This window comes from Tyto alba, unplaced genomic scaffold, assembly GCF_018691265.1.
Source record: "Tyto alba isolate M040663 unplaced genomic scaffold, T.alba_DEE_v4.0 Super-Scaffold_13, whole genome shotgun sequence".
Lineage (NCBI taxonomy): Eukaryota > Metazoa > Chordata > Aves > Strigiformes > Tytonidae > Tyto > Tyto alba.
This window is the reverse complement of record NW_024881275.1, coordinates 2,051,361-2,069,237: the sequence shown is the minus strand read 5'-3', so window position 1 is coordinate 2,069,237 and position 17,877 is coordinate 2,051,361. Positions and strand designations below refer to the sequence as shown.

The following is a 17,877-nucleotide window of genomic DNA, read 5'->3' as shown; positions in this document are numbered from 1 at the left end:
GGTTTATTGTTTACAAGAACTACAGTACCAGAGACCTAACATCACAATCATCACTCTGTTGACTGAAATTTATTCTGTCAAAGAATACGGTAATTACATTTTTTGTACCCTTGTCCATTTTAGACTAAGTTTTAAAGGAATTAAAGAAAACACTAAGGCTCTCAAGCAAAGCAGCTGGCATATAACATTAATACTTCAAAAGCACTCCCAAATTGGAATAAAATTTGGAAAGGTGCACAAAGCAATATTCATGGCCACAGGACCACAGAGGTTCACCAACTACTTGGTAACTACATCAAAATTGCTAAAATAACAAGTCTTCCCACGGAGACTTGTGGGGAATGATTTCCTAAACATTATTCATCATCTGTTCTGGGAAAGGGATGGGGAGAGAAAGAAGGAGGATGAAGGAACAAGGAAGAAAGCCTACAAAAACTTTTCCTCTGAAGAAACTCTGCTTTTAAAGATCACTAGCAGCTCCTAACTTCATAGCACAAAGGTATAATACTCCTGTCAGACGGCTAGAGCCACCCAGGACAAAATATAATCCAGATATCGACAAGCAAATAAAATGCCTTGGCTTAATCAAGCTTGTGAAAACCTCATGCGCTTTCCGTCTTGATACTGCAGGATATTGAGATTCACTATTACATTTAATTTGCCTTGGAAAATAGAAAAGACAGAAAAATAACTGGTTAAGACTACTTATTTTTCATGTATTTATGAGGAAATTTTACTCCTGCGTTTTGACACTTTGCATTAAAATCTCAGTTCAGTACTGCAGTGTTAGAAGCCCAATTTTCTCAATGAATATATGTGCAAAATCTACTTACACATTTTTACTTCGTATCACATTCAAGTAAAGCCCTTAAATAGGATTATTTTAACATTTAAACACTGGTAGTTGTGATATTATTAATATTAAAATACCTCACTAATATACTGAAAGAGCTATGTAACACATCTTCACTAGATTAGAGGAAGGATAGTTCTAGGATAAAATGCAAATTCCAGCTGCTTCTTATAGTGCCACAGTTTGAGAGCTCCCTTAACTACAGTATGTTTGGATTCCTTTTACCCCACCTGGATTTGCAATGCCTAATATATTATTAACTTGCAGTTCCCCTGGTTGATCCACTAAACCAGGTCTTAAAGTCTTATAAAATCTCTACTGTTCCACACAAAAGCCATACATACACTTTTCACCATAATTAACATTTAAATTAACAGTAACACAATACACTTGTGTAGTCTTATCAACGTAAGATCATGTCACAGAGATGGGAAAAAGTTTGAAATAACAGTGAGACAACTTCCTTTTTTTAACAATTTTTCCATTAAAAAAAAACAAAACAACCTCACAGAATTTTAAACAGCCTAATATTTCAGATAAAATAATCTAAATGCACCACAAAAACCGTCAGGGAACAATACATGAGATTTTCCCGCTTTCTTCATCGTATAAGCAAATTCAAAACTCCTACTTTTCTCATGTATACATTCAAAAAGAACTACAATCCCTTTAGACTGTGATGATGTTGTAAAATCTTCAGTATTAAGCTGCTCTCCAAACCAATCCAGGGAGATAAGTTAGAACCTATGAAGTGAAACAAAATGCAAGTTTTTCATACTGTACCTGCCTGAAAAAAACCCCAAGCCAGTACTCATGTTGTTTGAATCTCCAGCCAGTCCAAAAGATGGCCACTCATAGATGCCACGACCACATCTGCATAAAGTAGTGTTCTAAGAATTTAATCTTCCTGTCCTGGTGCACCACAGACAGAAAAGAGGCATCTGCAGAGGACGAGGAAAACCACAGGGTGCATGCCACAGCAAAACGAGGCACAAGCTGGTAAGACCCCAAAACAGGCGGATGAAATAAAATAAAAAGGAAGATGTGCATTCATAGGAGATTTTATGAGATTAAGGCAAAGTCTGAATATCAACCCAGATGGGGTGAAGAGCTAGTAAGTCTGTCCAGGAAAGTGGAAGACAGGACTTTTTATTTATGCAGCAGGACTCAGGGGCAGGATGGCACATGTGCCAGCATCTCAGGAGTTCACCTCAGAGAGCCAGCGAAGAGGTAGACTGAAATAATTTACATCAGAGGGGTGGAGATACGGCAGAGACATGAAATATCAGGTACCTGGAGGTTCGGGACTGAAGACTTGTCTCCCGTTACCGCTGGTGAATCTCCCCAGTGTCTGGAAGAGCTCTGATGAGTATGAGATGGCTCAGACAGAAAGCACCTCTGTGGAGGTGCACACCTAGAGATGACAGCTTGTAACTTCTGGGAAGTTCGGGCGATCAGTGAGGAAATTAACAGCTAGGCAAGAAACTAAGGAAAGCCAGTTGCCCTGGGTCCTGGAGTTAACTGCTGGGATCAACAGAGTACTTTACACATTTTAAGGAGGTGGCTGCACTCAGACGTTGCCCCCTCATCTTTGATAGGCTCAAGGGCTCAAGTTTATCTGCACAACTGAAAGGACGAGCGATGTGTTCTTTGGACACGGTCCTGTGCTTTGGCTTTTTTAAAATTATTATTTATTTTTATTTTATTTCATAGCTAGAATTTGAAGTGAAAAATAAACTGACTGCTAAGTACACTGTCTCTCAGAATCTAAAAGAGTTGAAACAATGCAGGGAAGGGTACTAATAGAAAGGAATTTAGTGAGCCAGAAGGAAGTTTCTAGTCAGATATAGGGATAGATGCCAAATATGGTTTTATTTAACATCTTCATTAATGATCTGGAATTAATTAAATTTGCAGGTGACATTAAAGGAGGAGAAACTGCCAAAAGAAGTAAGGCATGAAAAAAATACAAAGCGAGCTTCCAGGATTCACAGACCCGTAGCACAAAAGGGATTGGTAGGACGAACTAGTTTGTCGTGCTGGGTAACAAAGGCCACAACACAACTAGATTGGAAGAGTGTGAGATAATATTGTTGGGGAGGGAATCATCTGCTACATTCAGTACCACCGGGGAAGGGGAAATTCAGAGCACTAAAATACTCTGAGGGTTGCATGATCATTAGTGGATACCAAATTCAAATGAAGCTTTGGAAAAAAAAAAAAAATAATACCATTTTGGCTGCACTGACCAAAATGTTGCACAGCTGAACAAAGGTACTGAAGTTCACCTTGAGCTAACTATAGCAACTGCACTTAAAATATGGAGTTCAATTCTCAGCATACTACCAGTGGAATGTTGACAAATGGTACAGAAATCAGACAGGCATACAAAGAGAAAAGAAAAAAAAAAAGGAAGACCTAGTTATATATAGTTGGTCAACAAGAGAACAAGGGGATGGAAGTACAAGAACAATTGCTAAAAATCAGAAAGCTCTTCATACTGACATCTAAAAATAAACATTCACTGTGTAGTGTACGGAATTTAAAACAATGCAAAGAAATTAGAAAAATATACAACTAGTGAGATGACGCAACTCTAGAAAAGTCTCTGCAAACAAATGCAGAAAGTGCTGTGCCTTTGACCTCCAAATCCCATAGGATAAAAATACCTATTTGAAGGCAACTGGATTTCCAAGTAACCCAAAATTTTACCCATCTCCAGTTTGTTGTTCATTTTATAATTAGCTTTCCCACTTTGGTGTCAAACTGGACAATTAACCTGAACTGGCCAATGAGATGTAAAGTAATGATGGGTGGTGCCAGCTATTAGTACTCGGTATATTGTACCAGTCCATGAAACACTGCCTTCTCCTTTTGGAAGATGTGAGGAAGGGGTACACGTAGGGCTAGCCTCAGACCACGGACTGAGCTGAGATGTAACACTGGCAAATGATGAAGAGGAAGCAAAAAGTAATGAGGCCGAGCAAGTTATCTAGAACAAGGTAACAAGGAGGGATGAATGTTCAAAACATGATCCTGTTCTGGAAGTGGCCAGTGCTCAGGCCTTCACTGTAGTCATCCTCTTCTCTCATCCAGTAGCAAGGCTGAGAGGGCTGGGGATGAACTGAGCAATGGGCTGCCTACATGGCATTGAAAGTAAAATGCCAAAAAATGAAAAAGGACCTACAGCTACAGTGCTCCGAACTGCCTGGTAATCGTTCATTGTTCCTTTCCTCTGTCTCTTCCCGTTAGGTGATCCTTCCAGACTGCAAGCTCTTCAGGACAAGGCACTACCATGTGATTGCTACCTCAATGAAAATGGCTAATAACAATAAATGGTTAGCCAGTGAAATAACGATGCCAGCTTGTCAGCTTATTTATTTAGGCTGATGGTGGCCTAAAGTGTTTATCTGCTCTGTGTTGAAATTGGCAATATATGCACATTAATATAGATATAAATATGTATACACGCACGCACACTTTTTATATGTATATATCAGTAAAACCCAAATGAGATCAAGAAGTTGCTACCAACACAGCAGGCAGTAACACATATTAAGATACTTCAGTACTTTTTGCTCAATCCATCATTTAATTCCCTTACTACTGCAACCTTGCACCGTGGGATCTGCGATCCCTGTTGCTTTCTACCGCAAGCTAAAGCTCATGCATTTCAGAAAGCATTAGCAAAAATGAGTCCACTAATTCCAAAAAACAGGTGAGGATGGAAAAAAGTTGTTGACAAACATTGCTGTTTGGCCATTGACCTGGTTTTGGTTCGCACTCAGTGGTTTGAGTGCTCGAGCTGTGGAGTGAGCCTGGAGTCAGAGAGGTGCCAACTCCAGAAAAATTAATCCAAACTGGGTCCAATCGTTCACAGCTGAAAACACGCACCTGCACATGCTGGCTTTCACAGGAACACGGGCTCCTGGGTCACACCAAGGACTGATGGTCCCAGCCAATTACTCACATAATTCCTGCCATGTGCAGGTCACGCTGGGTAGCAGCTTTGTCCCAGTCCTCCTGTTCCCAAACAGGCCTTCCTCATCCAATGGTGAGAAACCTAATTCCACCCTAAATTTATTCATGACCAGTTTTAATCCATTTGTTCCTGTGCCAACATTGTTCTTTGGCTTACACGGCTCTCCCTCCCCGCTGTTTACTCTCCTGATGTATTTGCAGAGTGCTCCCAATCCCTCTAAGCTTTCCTTTGCCAGGCTGAACAAGCCATGCTTTTTACACTCTGCTTCTGTGGCAAATACAGCATAGACGCCGAACCTGCTTTTTCTTCAGTAGCCACCAAAGTTACTGTGAGAGCATTAGCAGATTACACAGCTCTTATTAAGACTGATAAGCCCGAAGGGTGTGCGTAGCGTTTCTATGGCTACATCGATCCTGGTGCATCTCCATGTGGCACTGTATCATGGCATGTCCACGTATCCTTCATCGTTTCTGGTAAAACAGACTCTGAGCGTCCTGACACCTCTCCCCGCTATCTCTTCTGGACTGAGCTAATCTTCCTGAACGTCCCAAACTACCTCAGATTAATCTCACCGGCATTAATATTTCCCTTCCGGGGATAGAAGGAGCAAACAAATCACAGGATCACATTTGGCTCTTTTGTTGCGTTACTGGGTCATTCAGTTACAGCCATCAGCAATGAAGCCGCATGTCTAAGGGATTCTCCACCCTTGATGTTGCCTGTTGATGAGATTACTGCTCGTACACAAATGCAGATGACTAGCTGGCCAATACCTAAGTGTCCTCAATTTTGTATTATTTCCTGTAATTTCTATTACTGCAGAAATTTGCTTCTGAATACCAGCGGTCACTTCTTCACTTCATGCCAGGAGCCAGTTCCATTCGTGCATGCGTATTGTGTGCGTCCACATCAGTAATGAAAATACTAAAAGAAATCTGCCTCACGGCTAGTGACCCTAGTCCTGTCCAACCTTTTTTACACATCCCACTGCTGTTTCTCTGTTAGCTCCTCTTGCCCACCCTCATTTCTTGTTTTACCTTTGTCAGATGAATGAGTATTTTTCCAAGAAGCCGCAATAAATAACCACATGGAATTAAGATCCTGTTTCTACTTTCAGACTTTTCTGCGTGTCCCCCCACAAGTCAGACCTGACTCAAAGAGGTGCTAATGTAAATGTACAACACAGAAAAATGTGAGACCTAAACCAGGTAGAGTTGGGCGAGATTAACTGTCGAAAGACTGGACATATATTCCAAGTTCCTATAAACCTACAAGACAGCATCCCATGCTCTCCCGACTGACATTCCCTGTTTAAAGAATGCCCTCTTTTTCTCGTTCTTGTTTTTGTTTAGTTGAATGCTCACAAAGCCGTGAAGCACAGGGATATTTTGCTTTGTTTCTTCACAATATGGATCTTGGTCACCGAAGTGTTTTGTTTCTCAGCTCTCTACTTCCAGCTCTCTCCCATGCTTCCTGCAACCATCACAGATCTTGTGTTATTTCTGCCACACATCAGTAGATATATTTTGATTTAATATGTCAGCCAGGGGAATTAAGAGCTGCATATCCACAGTACCCACCCTATGCAGATCAATTTTTGAGCCAAACTAAATGTAAAAAATAAGTAGATGGATATATTTATGTAAGTATACATAAATAAAAAGCCAACTATAACAAACCATTCAATCTGAAATTTCAGGAAATTAAATTAATGAAGAGCTAATGACAGGTTCACAGCCCAGTCATTAAGGCTCTTAAATTGCGTTCTGCCTGTGCCAGAATACTGATGCAGCCTCGGAGACTCCCAGGTAGCTCAGCAGGTGTCCGTTTATCATTGCTATTATTATGGCACCTATCAGCTCTAGCCAGGGTCAGGTCCTCGCCGCACTCAGCACAATACAACAAAATGAAGTGGCAGCATATTGCAGAGCGTATCTCAGAATGACGGACCTAGAATTATTGCAAATGGACAAAATTGGCTGATTTTGATGGAATTAGGACGCTAGAGTGGATACAGTAATTTGAACAGTGTGTTTTAAGGGCTCTCCTTTTAACAAAGCTGCCTAAAAATACACACACACACTTTTATCTGCACCTTTGTGCAAAGTGTCAATATATACATCCAATATTTTAGCCAACAAAGACCATAATGAATAGTTTCTCATCTGCTCAAAGACAATGAACCTGCTTTCTTTCTCCTAATTTAACTATATTACATTCCCCTGTGCAGTTTGTATTTTTACAGGAGTGCGAATGCTGTAAACTGGAGATACCACTACTGATTCTCATAATTTTGGCACCAATCCCATAATATTTGGTGTTTTTTTTTTTTTTTTTTCTTAAAGGTATTATTTAACTAAAATTAAAACAAAAAAAGCTACACTTCTGGTTGATAAAGTGCCAAGAAACCCCTCGAAAATGCAAAACCTATGGTCTCAGGAATACAGTAGGCAAACAGGAGAAATCTTCCCCTAATTTTTTTTTTTTTTTTTTAACTCAGGATACTGAATACCTAATTTACAATTTTGAAAGCCTAGATTTAACAATTCTTCTTGTGATTCCGAAATGAGTAGTTGTCATGTGTTTTTTACAATGATGGACACAGCTACTTTTACATGTCACCCAGCATCTTAGGACCACCCTGTCTGTCCCCTCTACAAGCAGCCAGGCCCTGATGCTGTAATTAGAGCTGCAGGGGATGACCACAACACGCAGGTAGGCACAGGGGCACAATATAATTTTTCTCCTGTGCAGGTCTTTTATGCAGGCAATGACAAGGGAAAACATTCTTTTTAAAGCAAAATAATTGTAAACCCACAAAATTTGGCAGAAAATCTCACAGGAGGCGTTGTACCAGAAACTTATTTTCTGTAAACTAAATATAAAGTTGACTCCATCAACTTGAAATTCTCACTTTCTGTTAAATTTCATAAAATTATTATAAGCTAGGAGCTGGGAAAGTTCCACAATTTACCATCAACCACAGCAAGCTGCTTCTGAAAATAAATCCCCGACTACACCGTGTAAGGGATAACAGAAGTAAGAAGCTGCGATGTGTTCATGAATCATGGCTTGAGTTTTTCAAAATCAGTAATTAGCAGAACACAGTGACCCAACAACTATTTTTAGTGCTGTGTATTCAAAAAGTAATTTACGTGTAGATATTATTAGATGCACATTTAATTTCAAACCACAATTACACAAAGTTTTAATTACTAAATATTAAGATACATTTTAGCATATGGTTTATGATTAGCATTTGTAATCCAAGCTATAAACAATACAACTAATTACATTTATTGGTGGAACTTTACTTCCCACACATGTTCAATCACTTTCAATTATTCCCCTAGTAATCTGTGACCCAGCAAGGTACAGAAATTGTGTGCCTGCGTTGCAGTAACTGGTTAACAGTTTCTGTGCACTCAAGCATGATATTACAGAGTCACCCTGCTTTTCTTAACATCTCGCAATCACAGACATGCAAAAATGTGGCTTAAAAAGCTGCAAAGACCAATAAAAATGTTAGCTGCTGTGGCATGTATTTGAAAATTGCAGCCAAGTTTTACTGGTTCGTTTAATGAAGGGCTTCCAAACCATAGCCGGATTTTTATGGTGAGATGAAGCTTGGAATCGAGACCCGGCTTGGCCACCAAAGGTTTGCAAATAAAAACGCTCCTCCTTTTATACCAGTTTCAGAGGTGGCGGTTGCATTTGCTCTCCTTTCGCTTTACCAAAACGGATGCCCGCGTCCCACCCCCGGGCTGCAGGAACCTGCAGAGCACAGGGACGAGGCAGAGCAAGCTGCTTTTCCCATGCCAGCTCCTCTTGCAGCTGCAAACAACGGGGCACCGGGATGGGTCCTGCCCTGGCATGGCCGAACGCCCTTCCCACGCGACGGTGTGAACAGCCACAAACAAGTCTGCGCTCAGTACCAGGTTCTGCTGGGTTTCTCTGCTTAATGCCAGAGCCTCGGGTTTTTGCCGAGAGCCTTGGTGAGCTCGAGGTCGCTGTGACTGAGACGGTCGCAAGCCATCGGGACAGACCTCGCAGCACCGAACATGCAAAGTGAATTTCAAAGATACCCACTGAAAACGCAAATGTTTTTAGACTTTTTTTTTGCTTGTTTTCATTTTCCCTGCGGGCACAGTAAAAGGCAGAGGGCCCAGGCAGAAACCTTCACTCCAAATTAAAGCCATATGCTTCATGTTGCTCTCCTGTAAGGGGCACGGATAGAGAAGGAGCAGCTGTGCAACAGGTCTCCATAACTACTGTAACCTACAATTTTATGAAGCAGTTGACCCAAAATTCTTGCATAGCAAGTGTAAAAGTGGTACAGTTGCTATATGGTGTAGCTGCTCTATCACCCTCATCATCTCCCCCACACAAAGCAAGAAAGAAACTGAAGTGATCGAATATGTATTTGTCATGAGACAGTAATTGCCCATCAGCTGCTCCGTTTCTTTTTTTTTCTGAGCTCTTTGCAATTACTAAGTGCCATATGGATATAAAGTTGAAGAGAAAGGAGATCACAACAAAATAAAATCTTACAAATTAATATTGTGATAAAATGGTTCAGGCTTTATTTCAATGATATCTGCTTCAGTGTATGCATTATTTAATTAAACTGCTTTCAGTGGAGCTCAGATATCAAACCACCTCTACCAAACCCAAGTCTTAATATCCTTTGATTTTTTAGAAAACAATCAGGCTACATTAAATATACTTCTCAGGTCTAGTTTTGCATGACAGATATGCGATGTGCCAATGGTTATATATTATATTCTTCCTCTCAGGCATGCATCTCCTGCAGAGACAGCAGACTACAGAAGCTGACCCTTACTGAGACCATCTTGTCTCTCTGACAAAGCTCCTTTTTAACTTCTTACTTACTGGTTGCTTCCTGCGATGGATAAAAACTTTAGCTCAGCTTGTGATAATTTCACAGGCCCTGAGCACCCTGACCCTGGAAGCCCCAAGGTCAGAAGTCAAGTCTTGTTCTGAAACATCTGTGTGCTTCATATTAAAGTAGAACAAAAGTGAAGAAATATCCACCAGTGTGACAAGAGAAACAGGCAAAATGGGAATGACACGTTGGTCATCTGTTACCCATGCCACCTCAAGCCATTGACTGAAATGTGATGGAAAAACTCTCCAAGCCTACTTCGAATAAGCACTTTGTTTGGGAAACACTGAGAAAGGTCCCCAGTCGATTTTTATTCCCGCCCCGTGCTAAGTGCATGTATCAGTAGGCGACCAGTGACCCAAACAGTGTGGCTTTACAAAACCTACAGAAATTCTGCTCATGCTTCACTTTGGACAGACGAGGCACACCGGAATAACCTGGGCCGAAACACAGGGAAGCTGAAAATCACAGCTCAGGAAAGCCAAGACAGAAGAGATGCTCCCTACCCTTCACTGCATCTGAGGAGCAACCGGCACACGCCACGCAACCTGTTTTTTGACCAAAGTTGTTGCTGTATAAGAAAACATTCATCTTTGCTAATTTGGTCTCTTAAAAATTTAGTTTTGAGAGTATTTATTGACCTGGCAATAAAGTACCTGTGGAAAACAATCAGCTGAACTGTTCTCAAGTCTTTTATCAGTACATATCATCCGTATTTTAAAAATACTCAGCCAGAAGCAAAGGGAAAATCAAAATGGCCTTAATTTCTACAAATGAAGAAGGTAAACAAAAATCTTAAGTTCTTAAAATAATACGAGTGGTCCTGCTCTGGATTCTTCTTGCTACTTAGAGCAGCACAAGATTAAAAACAAAACACTCATGCATGTTTTTTCTTAACCAGGGCATTCATCTTACGTTGAGGCAGGAACCACTTGTCCTAACTTTCAGTTAGACTAAACTAATGCATTATAGACAGAAGATGTACATACAGGTCTGCTGATTCCTGTGTATAAAAGCAATTCTAATGTTCTGCAATTTACATTTCCACAATGATCAGGACTTTTTTTTTTTTAACATTTTCTTCAATAAAACATGTCCTGATTACACCAGCATTTCATGATTAAGTGAAGAGGCTATAGCTACACTAAAGGAGTGGTATACGAGTTCAACAGGGAACTTCGTATACCAGATGGGGTCAACAAATTTGCCTTTGGAGGAAAGGGTGAAAGACTGACATACTGGATGTTCAGCAGACCCAGCGTCAAGGGTAGGGCAGCTTTGCACTGAGCAGAGTCCTCCACATGCTACATCACTGCAGAGTTTATCCAGAGCCTAATAAATGGCAAAAAAGTCTTCCCTGCAACTTCGGCAGACGTGTGGAAAATCTACAAAATCGGGTAAAACCTCCGTATTTTTCCTCATGTTCAGTTCCAATCTATACACGAGAAGGTGTATTTGTTAATGTGACTTTGCTTTAAAACTGTTCTTGTATGTTCTCAGTCTTCGCCTCCAGTCTTTCTGCCCCAGAGTAGAAACTCACTGAGTGCTGCCTTTCGGTACACAGCCTGGAAAAGGAAGATCCAATGCGTTCTGTTTTCCCAGTCTCTCAGGTTCGTGCACACCTGGGACCTTACTGACTAACAGAGAAAACAGAGAAAAATGCAGTGACCTTCCAGTTGCAAAGAAATCCTCACAGACCTGTATCTGACCATCGGTTCAAAATTGTTCATAAATGGCTGCTTTCAAGGAGGTGATCACACAGAATTTAGAAAAACTGTGAAGGACTTCACGAAAGAAGGCAATGGAGAAGCCACACTTACCAACTCTACAAATGCAAGTCCACCATAACTGTGAGCAACAAAAAACACGTTCTCTGCAGCTGACTGGGAAATAAAATGGTCCCAAACATAAATTGCATGTTCTTCGGGAGATCCATTATCCTGCAGAAAGAAATTACATTTGTGACAATTACCTCTTAAAAACTGGCAATTCTGTCTAAAAGCAACGTGTTCCTATATGTTAAAATGTTTTGTTAAAACAAACCTCAAATGAATATACTCTACTGTCAAAAAAAGAACGGATTCATTTGACTAAATAAAGAGAAAGTTAAGATTGCAATCTAAAGGCAGTAAAACTGTTGCTTTATTGCAGCTTATTTTAATAAATACAACAAAAATTATGCATCTGCAAAATTTTGTCTAAATACCATGATGGCAATTCAGCTAAACAGAGGCATTCAAAGAAATTATGAGCCACTGCTCTGATTTTCATTCTTTTGACAACTCTTTGTCAAATGTTTGTTCACTGATGGTTTGTTTGAAGTAGTTAAGCCTTAGTCTGATAAAATAAACAAAAACAAGTAGGAACAATATAAATATAATTTCGATCTTTACAATTTTTTCATATTATGGGCCAATGGAAATCTGCCAAAGATTAAAATTACAGTAATTGTGACTACTCTTTTAAATGCTATTTTTTTGCAACTGCAGACTACCAGATACAGTGCAGATAAAACACCTCTTGACTGCGTACACATCAGCCATGACTTTGGAGTTTCTGGTAGGTAGGGGAGTGCTCTTTCTTATTATTGAACAAGAACTTGTGAATGCCAATCATTGTAAGCGTGACTGAAGACACTGGAGTGATTTACACTGATTTTAGTGCACTCTCCTCAACCATTGGGTTGTGCACTCCCACCTCTACCTAAGGGGCTCTCGGAAAGCCCTGTACCCCTCTATATTTTACTTATTTCTCAGGCTGTGTCGTAACTACAAATCTGTCTGGTCTCAGGTGACAAGAGTAAGATGCTTTGCTAGGTCCCCTGCCCCACCAGGATTTCACACCTCTAGCACAACACTGCAGGTGCTTTCCAGGCTCCTTTGTGCCAGAAAGAATTGATCAGTCAAGGTCATGTCATTTCCTAAAATTGGCATCCCTTTCCCCTTTGCTCTGCTCCAGCAACAACATCATACCCCTAGGAGACTCTGACACAGACCACAAAACCCTTATTTCCTTGAGGAAAATAAAGCACAAACCAGCAAAAGCCACTGGCAATCAGAAGATGCTAATTACACAGTGTGAATTACTGTAACTTTACCAAGAACATTGAAATGATTTAGGTCTTAGTCCCATTCTGCAACTCAGTTTTGGGAATTTAAGATCTTCTGAGTATCTAAAATCAATGGGAAGACAGACAACTAAATAATGTGGATTTAGGCTTTTACTTATATTCTCATGCCCAGCTTCTGAAATAAGAGTGAGACGGCTACAAATCTTTATGGATCTGGACCCAAAGCTTTTAAAACAATTATGTGCTTTTAAATTTTTTTTTTTTCTCTAAGGTAGCAGCGATTAAAACATATTTATCAAATTTGCCAAAAAGCACTGAAGTGCTCTGAAGTATTCTCCTTAATCCTGGACAGATTCTGCTCTTGATTGAATATGACAGAACATAGTTTTAACTAATTATGTATCAACTATTGTAAACCACCTCAGCATAAGAAAGGGCTTATTTTCTTTCAACCCTGTTTTGAAATCTTATTGTAGAGATAGGTAAAGGAGGTAAAGACTCCTCCCTTTGTGAAGAAAAGAGGGAAGTTTTTCAAAAGAAATTTCATAAAGAAAATATGATTGACAGACCAGTTATTAAGATAAAGCTGAAGGACAACCTCAGCTGGAGTTTCCTATGGAAAAGTGATGTAGTCTAATTATGGTATGTATGGAAAAAGCACATTAAAACACTGGGAGAGTTTTTAAATGACTAGTTTATCCAAAAGACTTATTTCAGTTAAATATGCAGGAAATACTTGTTTTTAAATAAAAGCATTACCACTAATTCTCTTAACAGCAATTTTTGTACATTTTTTTGCTTTAACATTCCGACAAAAAGGAAGTGTTTTTTTCTGGTTAATAGTGCATTTTCAGGTATTCTGTATTTATTATTCTACATGCTGATGGGGAAAGCGCACAGTTTTTGGGTTTCCACAAGACTAAGAGAGCAGCAAGAAGCTTCTGAACAATTCAGAAACCCAGCCCAGAAAAGCTTCCACCAATTAAAGCATAACCAGTGGTCTAGTAAACCAAATCATTAACTGCACAGCTTCACAGTCCAGTACAAAGACCCTATAGGATTTTATAAAAGAAAAAAAACCCGAGTTAAATACAGACTGCAACTAGATTTTCCTTTGTTACTGGTGAAAAAAAGCCACAAAACGTCAGGATAAACTGCGTTGCTACTCTGCTAAACCCTAAACAAGGTAAGAAAAGCACGTATGTGCGAGAAGGAGTTCGGAGGAGTCGTGTATGTTTAGAAGAAAAGCTCTTTCTTCGGAGCACCTGCTTACTGTCCCCCCTCGTAACAAGCCCCTGTTTTAAACAACTCGGACGGAGGATAAACGGGCGCCGTGTCTGCACGAGGAACCTCTGGCTGCGGGAGCGGCACCGCCGGCACCGCCGGCTCCTCGGGATTCTGGATGGGGCTGCATGGGTCTGCCTGCCACGGGTTAAATTGTGAGGCTGGATGCTGTGATTTCAGTATGAAAGGTGACAGTTTCAGGCGACGGCTGCTCTCCTTCTTTTCGCTGCAGCTAAACAGAACGCACTTATATACCACCTTGTTAAATTACCTGATAAAGTGGGGGCCTCTTGGCCGTGCTTTACGTAATTATCTATATGACCGTACAGAAAGGAACGGAGAAATCACGCCATGTACCTCAGAAGGCAGCCGAGGCTGAACGCGTTCTCATCTGTGAAACAGACTGAAATGGAGAAGTGCTGGGAAAGCTGAACTTAAATTTCCAGCTGCTGAAAGTTGGTCATTTGTAACCAATAATTCTGTGTATAAATAAGTGGTCTGATTCTTCGGAGGTGTGGAAGTCATAGCTGTGGGCCTCTGTCCCACTGAAAACCTTCCCCCCACTTCCTCCCCGCAATACATAGAATTAGAAGAAAAAAAAATTTTAAGAATGATGAAAGGGCCTCTGTGTGATGCTTAACCAATGCAGAGTAACCCCAAACCAGGCAATTATCTGAGTGCTGCAGATGAGGAACCTCCTGAGCAGAGTCCTGCACCCCAGATCCGTGGTGCTCGGGCAAGGAACGGAGCAGACGCTCTGAGCACGGAAGGTTCAACCTTCACCTCTGCTCCCATCACGCAAAATCTTACGTGCTTCCACTTCTAACGGAACACTATCAGTAGGATTTACCCTTTAGTTCACTAGTAAATGAAAAGATGTCCATGTCTTTTCCCTAATAACTATCGCATTTTAGTTTTTTTCACTGATAAAAATAGAGCAAATATACCTCAATTGCCATCAGTGACTACCAATGCTACAGAGAGTATCAGATATTGAACGCCTGTCATACTTGTATGCAGCAAATCCCACTGATGATTGCCTTGGAGATAAAGGTGGTTAAAATCATTTAACACAAGTATTGCCGAGGAATTTTAGATTGCTGATGTTATATTCATTCCTCTTCCTGAATGTTAGAGGAGGCGCGCATTTCTGGAACCTGCTATAAAAGGGGCATCCATAAAAATAATATAGTATATAAGTAGACAGATATTAGATTCTGATTAATGACAGGTGCATGGGGCTAATCAAGACGCTCTTGCCACATGGACGTAATCCTTTTGAATAAGAAATGACCATCAAGCCTTTGCAAATAGAATGAATATTTATTTCAGGTGGAAGAGATGAGTATTCACAAATACTGGTTTAAGAACAGATTCCTTTTTCTAGTGATAAAAGGCTTTTTGTCGTTTTTGTTGGTTTCTACTTCTCCCCCCTCCGTATTTTTTAAACACTATCTCTTAACTATGTATAAAAAATGCCTCACTTTTTAAACCAAAATAGTGATTGCTCAAAAAATGACCATAAATGGTTAATATGGAACTTTTCATCTTATTACCAGAAGTTTAATCAAATAGTCTAACAGTACAGTCTATGAAAATCATGACAACGATTAATAAATTAGTGTTTCTTGTACACGGGAAGCCATTTACTGTCTCAGGGCCAGAAACTCTGCTACAGCTGCTTGAAGCAGCAGCCTGTGGTATGGAAGTGGTTGCCGGTCACCGATCTGCTCGGCCCCAGCTCAAGTCCTGGCAAGGGTTAGGGACGTCCTGGGCTGCTCAGGCCTAGACCAGCTGGGCTCAGTTTTGGGGAGACCTTACACCAAGAACGGCAGCCCATGACTACATTGTTTTAGGGTCTATGCAATGCTAACAGGAACACATTTGTATAAAATGCTGCTCCTTGTCTTGTTTCAAAAAAACATTTTGCTTTGAGAAAACCAGTTTGCAGATTTAAAATTCTCTCTCTAACAGTTTTTAAGTCCCTGAAACCCCAAAATGACTGTGGGTAAATTCTTGGGACGTCCATTGTGCAAAAAAGTGGAGGAAGAGACCACAGGTTTTGGTCTGTCATTTTTCCCAGTACTTCTAGTGCTAAGAGTTGAAAGGTATGTAACATTTTACTGGCTGCAGCCATTAGGAATACACAGATAAGCAGCGTGCACACAGTGAATACGGTGTTATGTTCTGTCGCATTCAAAAAACAGGTTGAATTTACTAATGTAATATCACAGTCATTAATTGTTAAATACCAAGCTGAAGTGATGCAGCAACCAAAGCCTTATCAACTATTCCAGATTCCAACATCTAGACATTGCAAGGTCTGCAGTTATGATGGACTACCTGAGTTGATAACACATGGAATTATCTAAACAACATTTGCATATTTGTGTAATTATTTCCTAAGGTTAATTAGCTCCTGCAAAGCAGCTTGCCCTTTGAGACTGCTTACTGTGACAGGTTCACATATTTCCTGTTTCAATGCCAAATTTTACCTTTTTTTTTTATTTTTTATTTTTTTTTTTTTTTTATTTATAAAGTAACCTGTTGCTGGAAAGTTACAGATGGGGCAAGAGCTGCAGGCCTTGAACTGCTATAGACTTTACTGGGGCAGAGCAGCTCAGATCCAATCTTAAACTTCTAATTCATCAAAACTCAAAAAAATCAAATCAAGAAAATCAAATTAGCTTTAAGCTCCAGTGACAGCTCTCTCCTTTTACTTTGTTTTTTTAAATCAAGGAGTTGGAATCACATTTTTTTTTGCGACAAGTGAAAAGTGAAATGCATACAAATAGGGAAATATGCCATACAACTGAATAGCTTTTTAACAATTGAAGGTGGTTTCTATAATTACCGCTTATCACAGCAAAACAATTTCTCCTTCTAGCTCGATGAGCTACTGTAAACAAGTATGGTACATGTGTTAAATATGGGAGAACAGAACCGCACACTGGCTGGGAGGCAGAGAGATGGGGAAGGCTCAGGTCTCCTGGCTCCAGTCCCTCCCTGGAGGTGTTAGAACCTTCCCCACCAGCAGGACATTCGCAGCTGTGTACAGCTCATCCCCATGGACTTTGTCCATACCCATATGGAGATACAGGCACACGAAGATGGGTTGGCTCCATGCAGAACTCTTAAATAACTGGATTTTCAGGAAGGATGGTGATGGACTGTCGCCTACACGGGGGCAAGTCTGGCAGTACAGAACAAGGCAAAAGGAGGCTGCAGAACAGAGCAGATGAGGGTAACACCACCAAGACCATCTCCACGGCAAAGCAGCCATGACTGGGGGAGAAGACACAGGAGCAGAAGTGACAGCGGAGGCAACTTGGTGACAAACACTGAATCTGACAACGCGCCTCTGAAATTCAGTTGATCAGGTCCTGCTCGGAGCACAGGGCAGCAGGGACAATGAAGACTGAGCGGTGGGTCAAGGGAGTTATTTTAGCTGCTGCGTCCTGAGTTGAGCGAGAAAGAGCCGACTTGAGAGAACACAAGGAGGGAAGAGGTAAAATCATTGACAAGTGATGCTTTGGCCTTGCAAGTTTGAATAGAGGACACATTTCTTTCCTCCCTTCTTCTATGGGCTCTGTATGGGTTTTATTTGCATACTTTGCCGCATTAAAACAACAAAACCCAGCAGGATTTGATTGGCTGTGTAAGTGCCAGAGCGGGTTCATGGTCACCGTGGTCTGCTGTAGCTCTATGGAAACACAGAGCCTTGAATCTGCAAAGGTTCAACACTAAAATAATGTAAATGCATTACCGGTGAGTGATGTTAT

At 40.6% G+C, this 17,877-nt stretch overlaps 1 protein-coding gene across 2 annotated transcripts in view; it reads right to left on the bottom strand.

The window, feature by feature from the left end:
* The window catches only part of FAM172A (family with sequence similarity 172 member A), a 272,106-nt gene that overhangs the window by 101,717 nt on the left and 152,512 nt on the right, over nucleotides 1-17,877 (bottom strand). For both annotated transcript variants that reach the window (XM_042787776.1, XM_042787777.1), the window contains one exon: nucleotides 11,562-11,681. In XM_042787776.1, coding sequence (XP_042643710.1) covers nucleotides 11,562-11,681 — 120 coding nt within the window. The remainder of the gene's footprint in view (nucleotides 1-11,561; nucleotides 11,682-17,877) is intronic.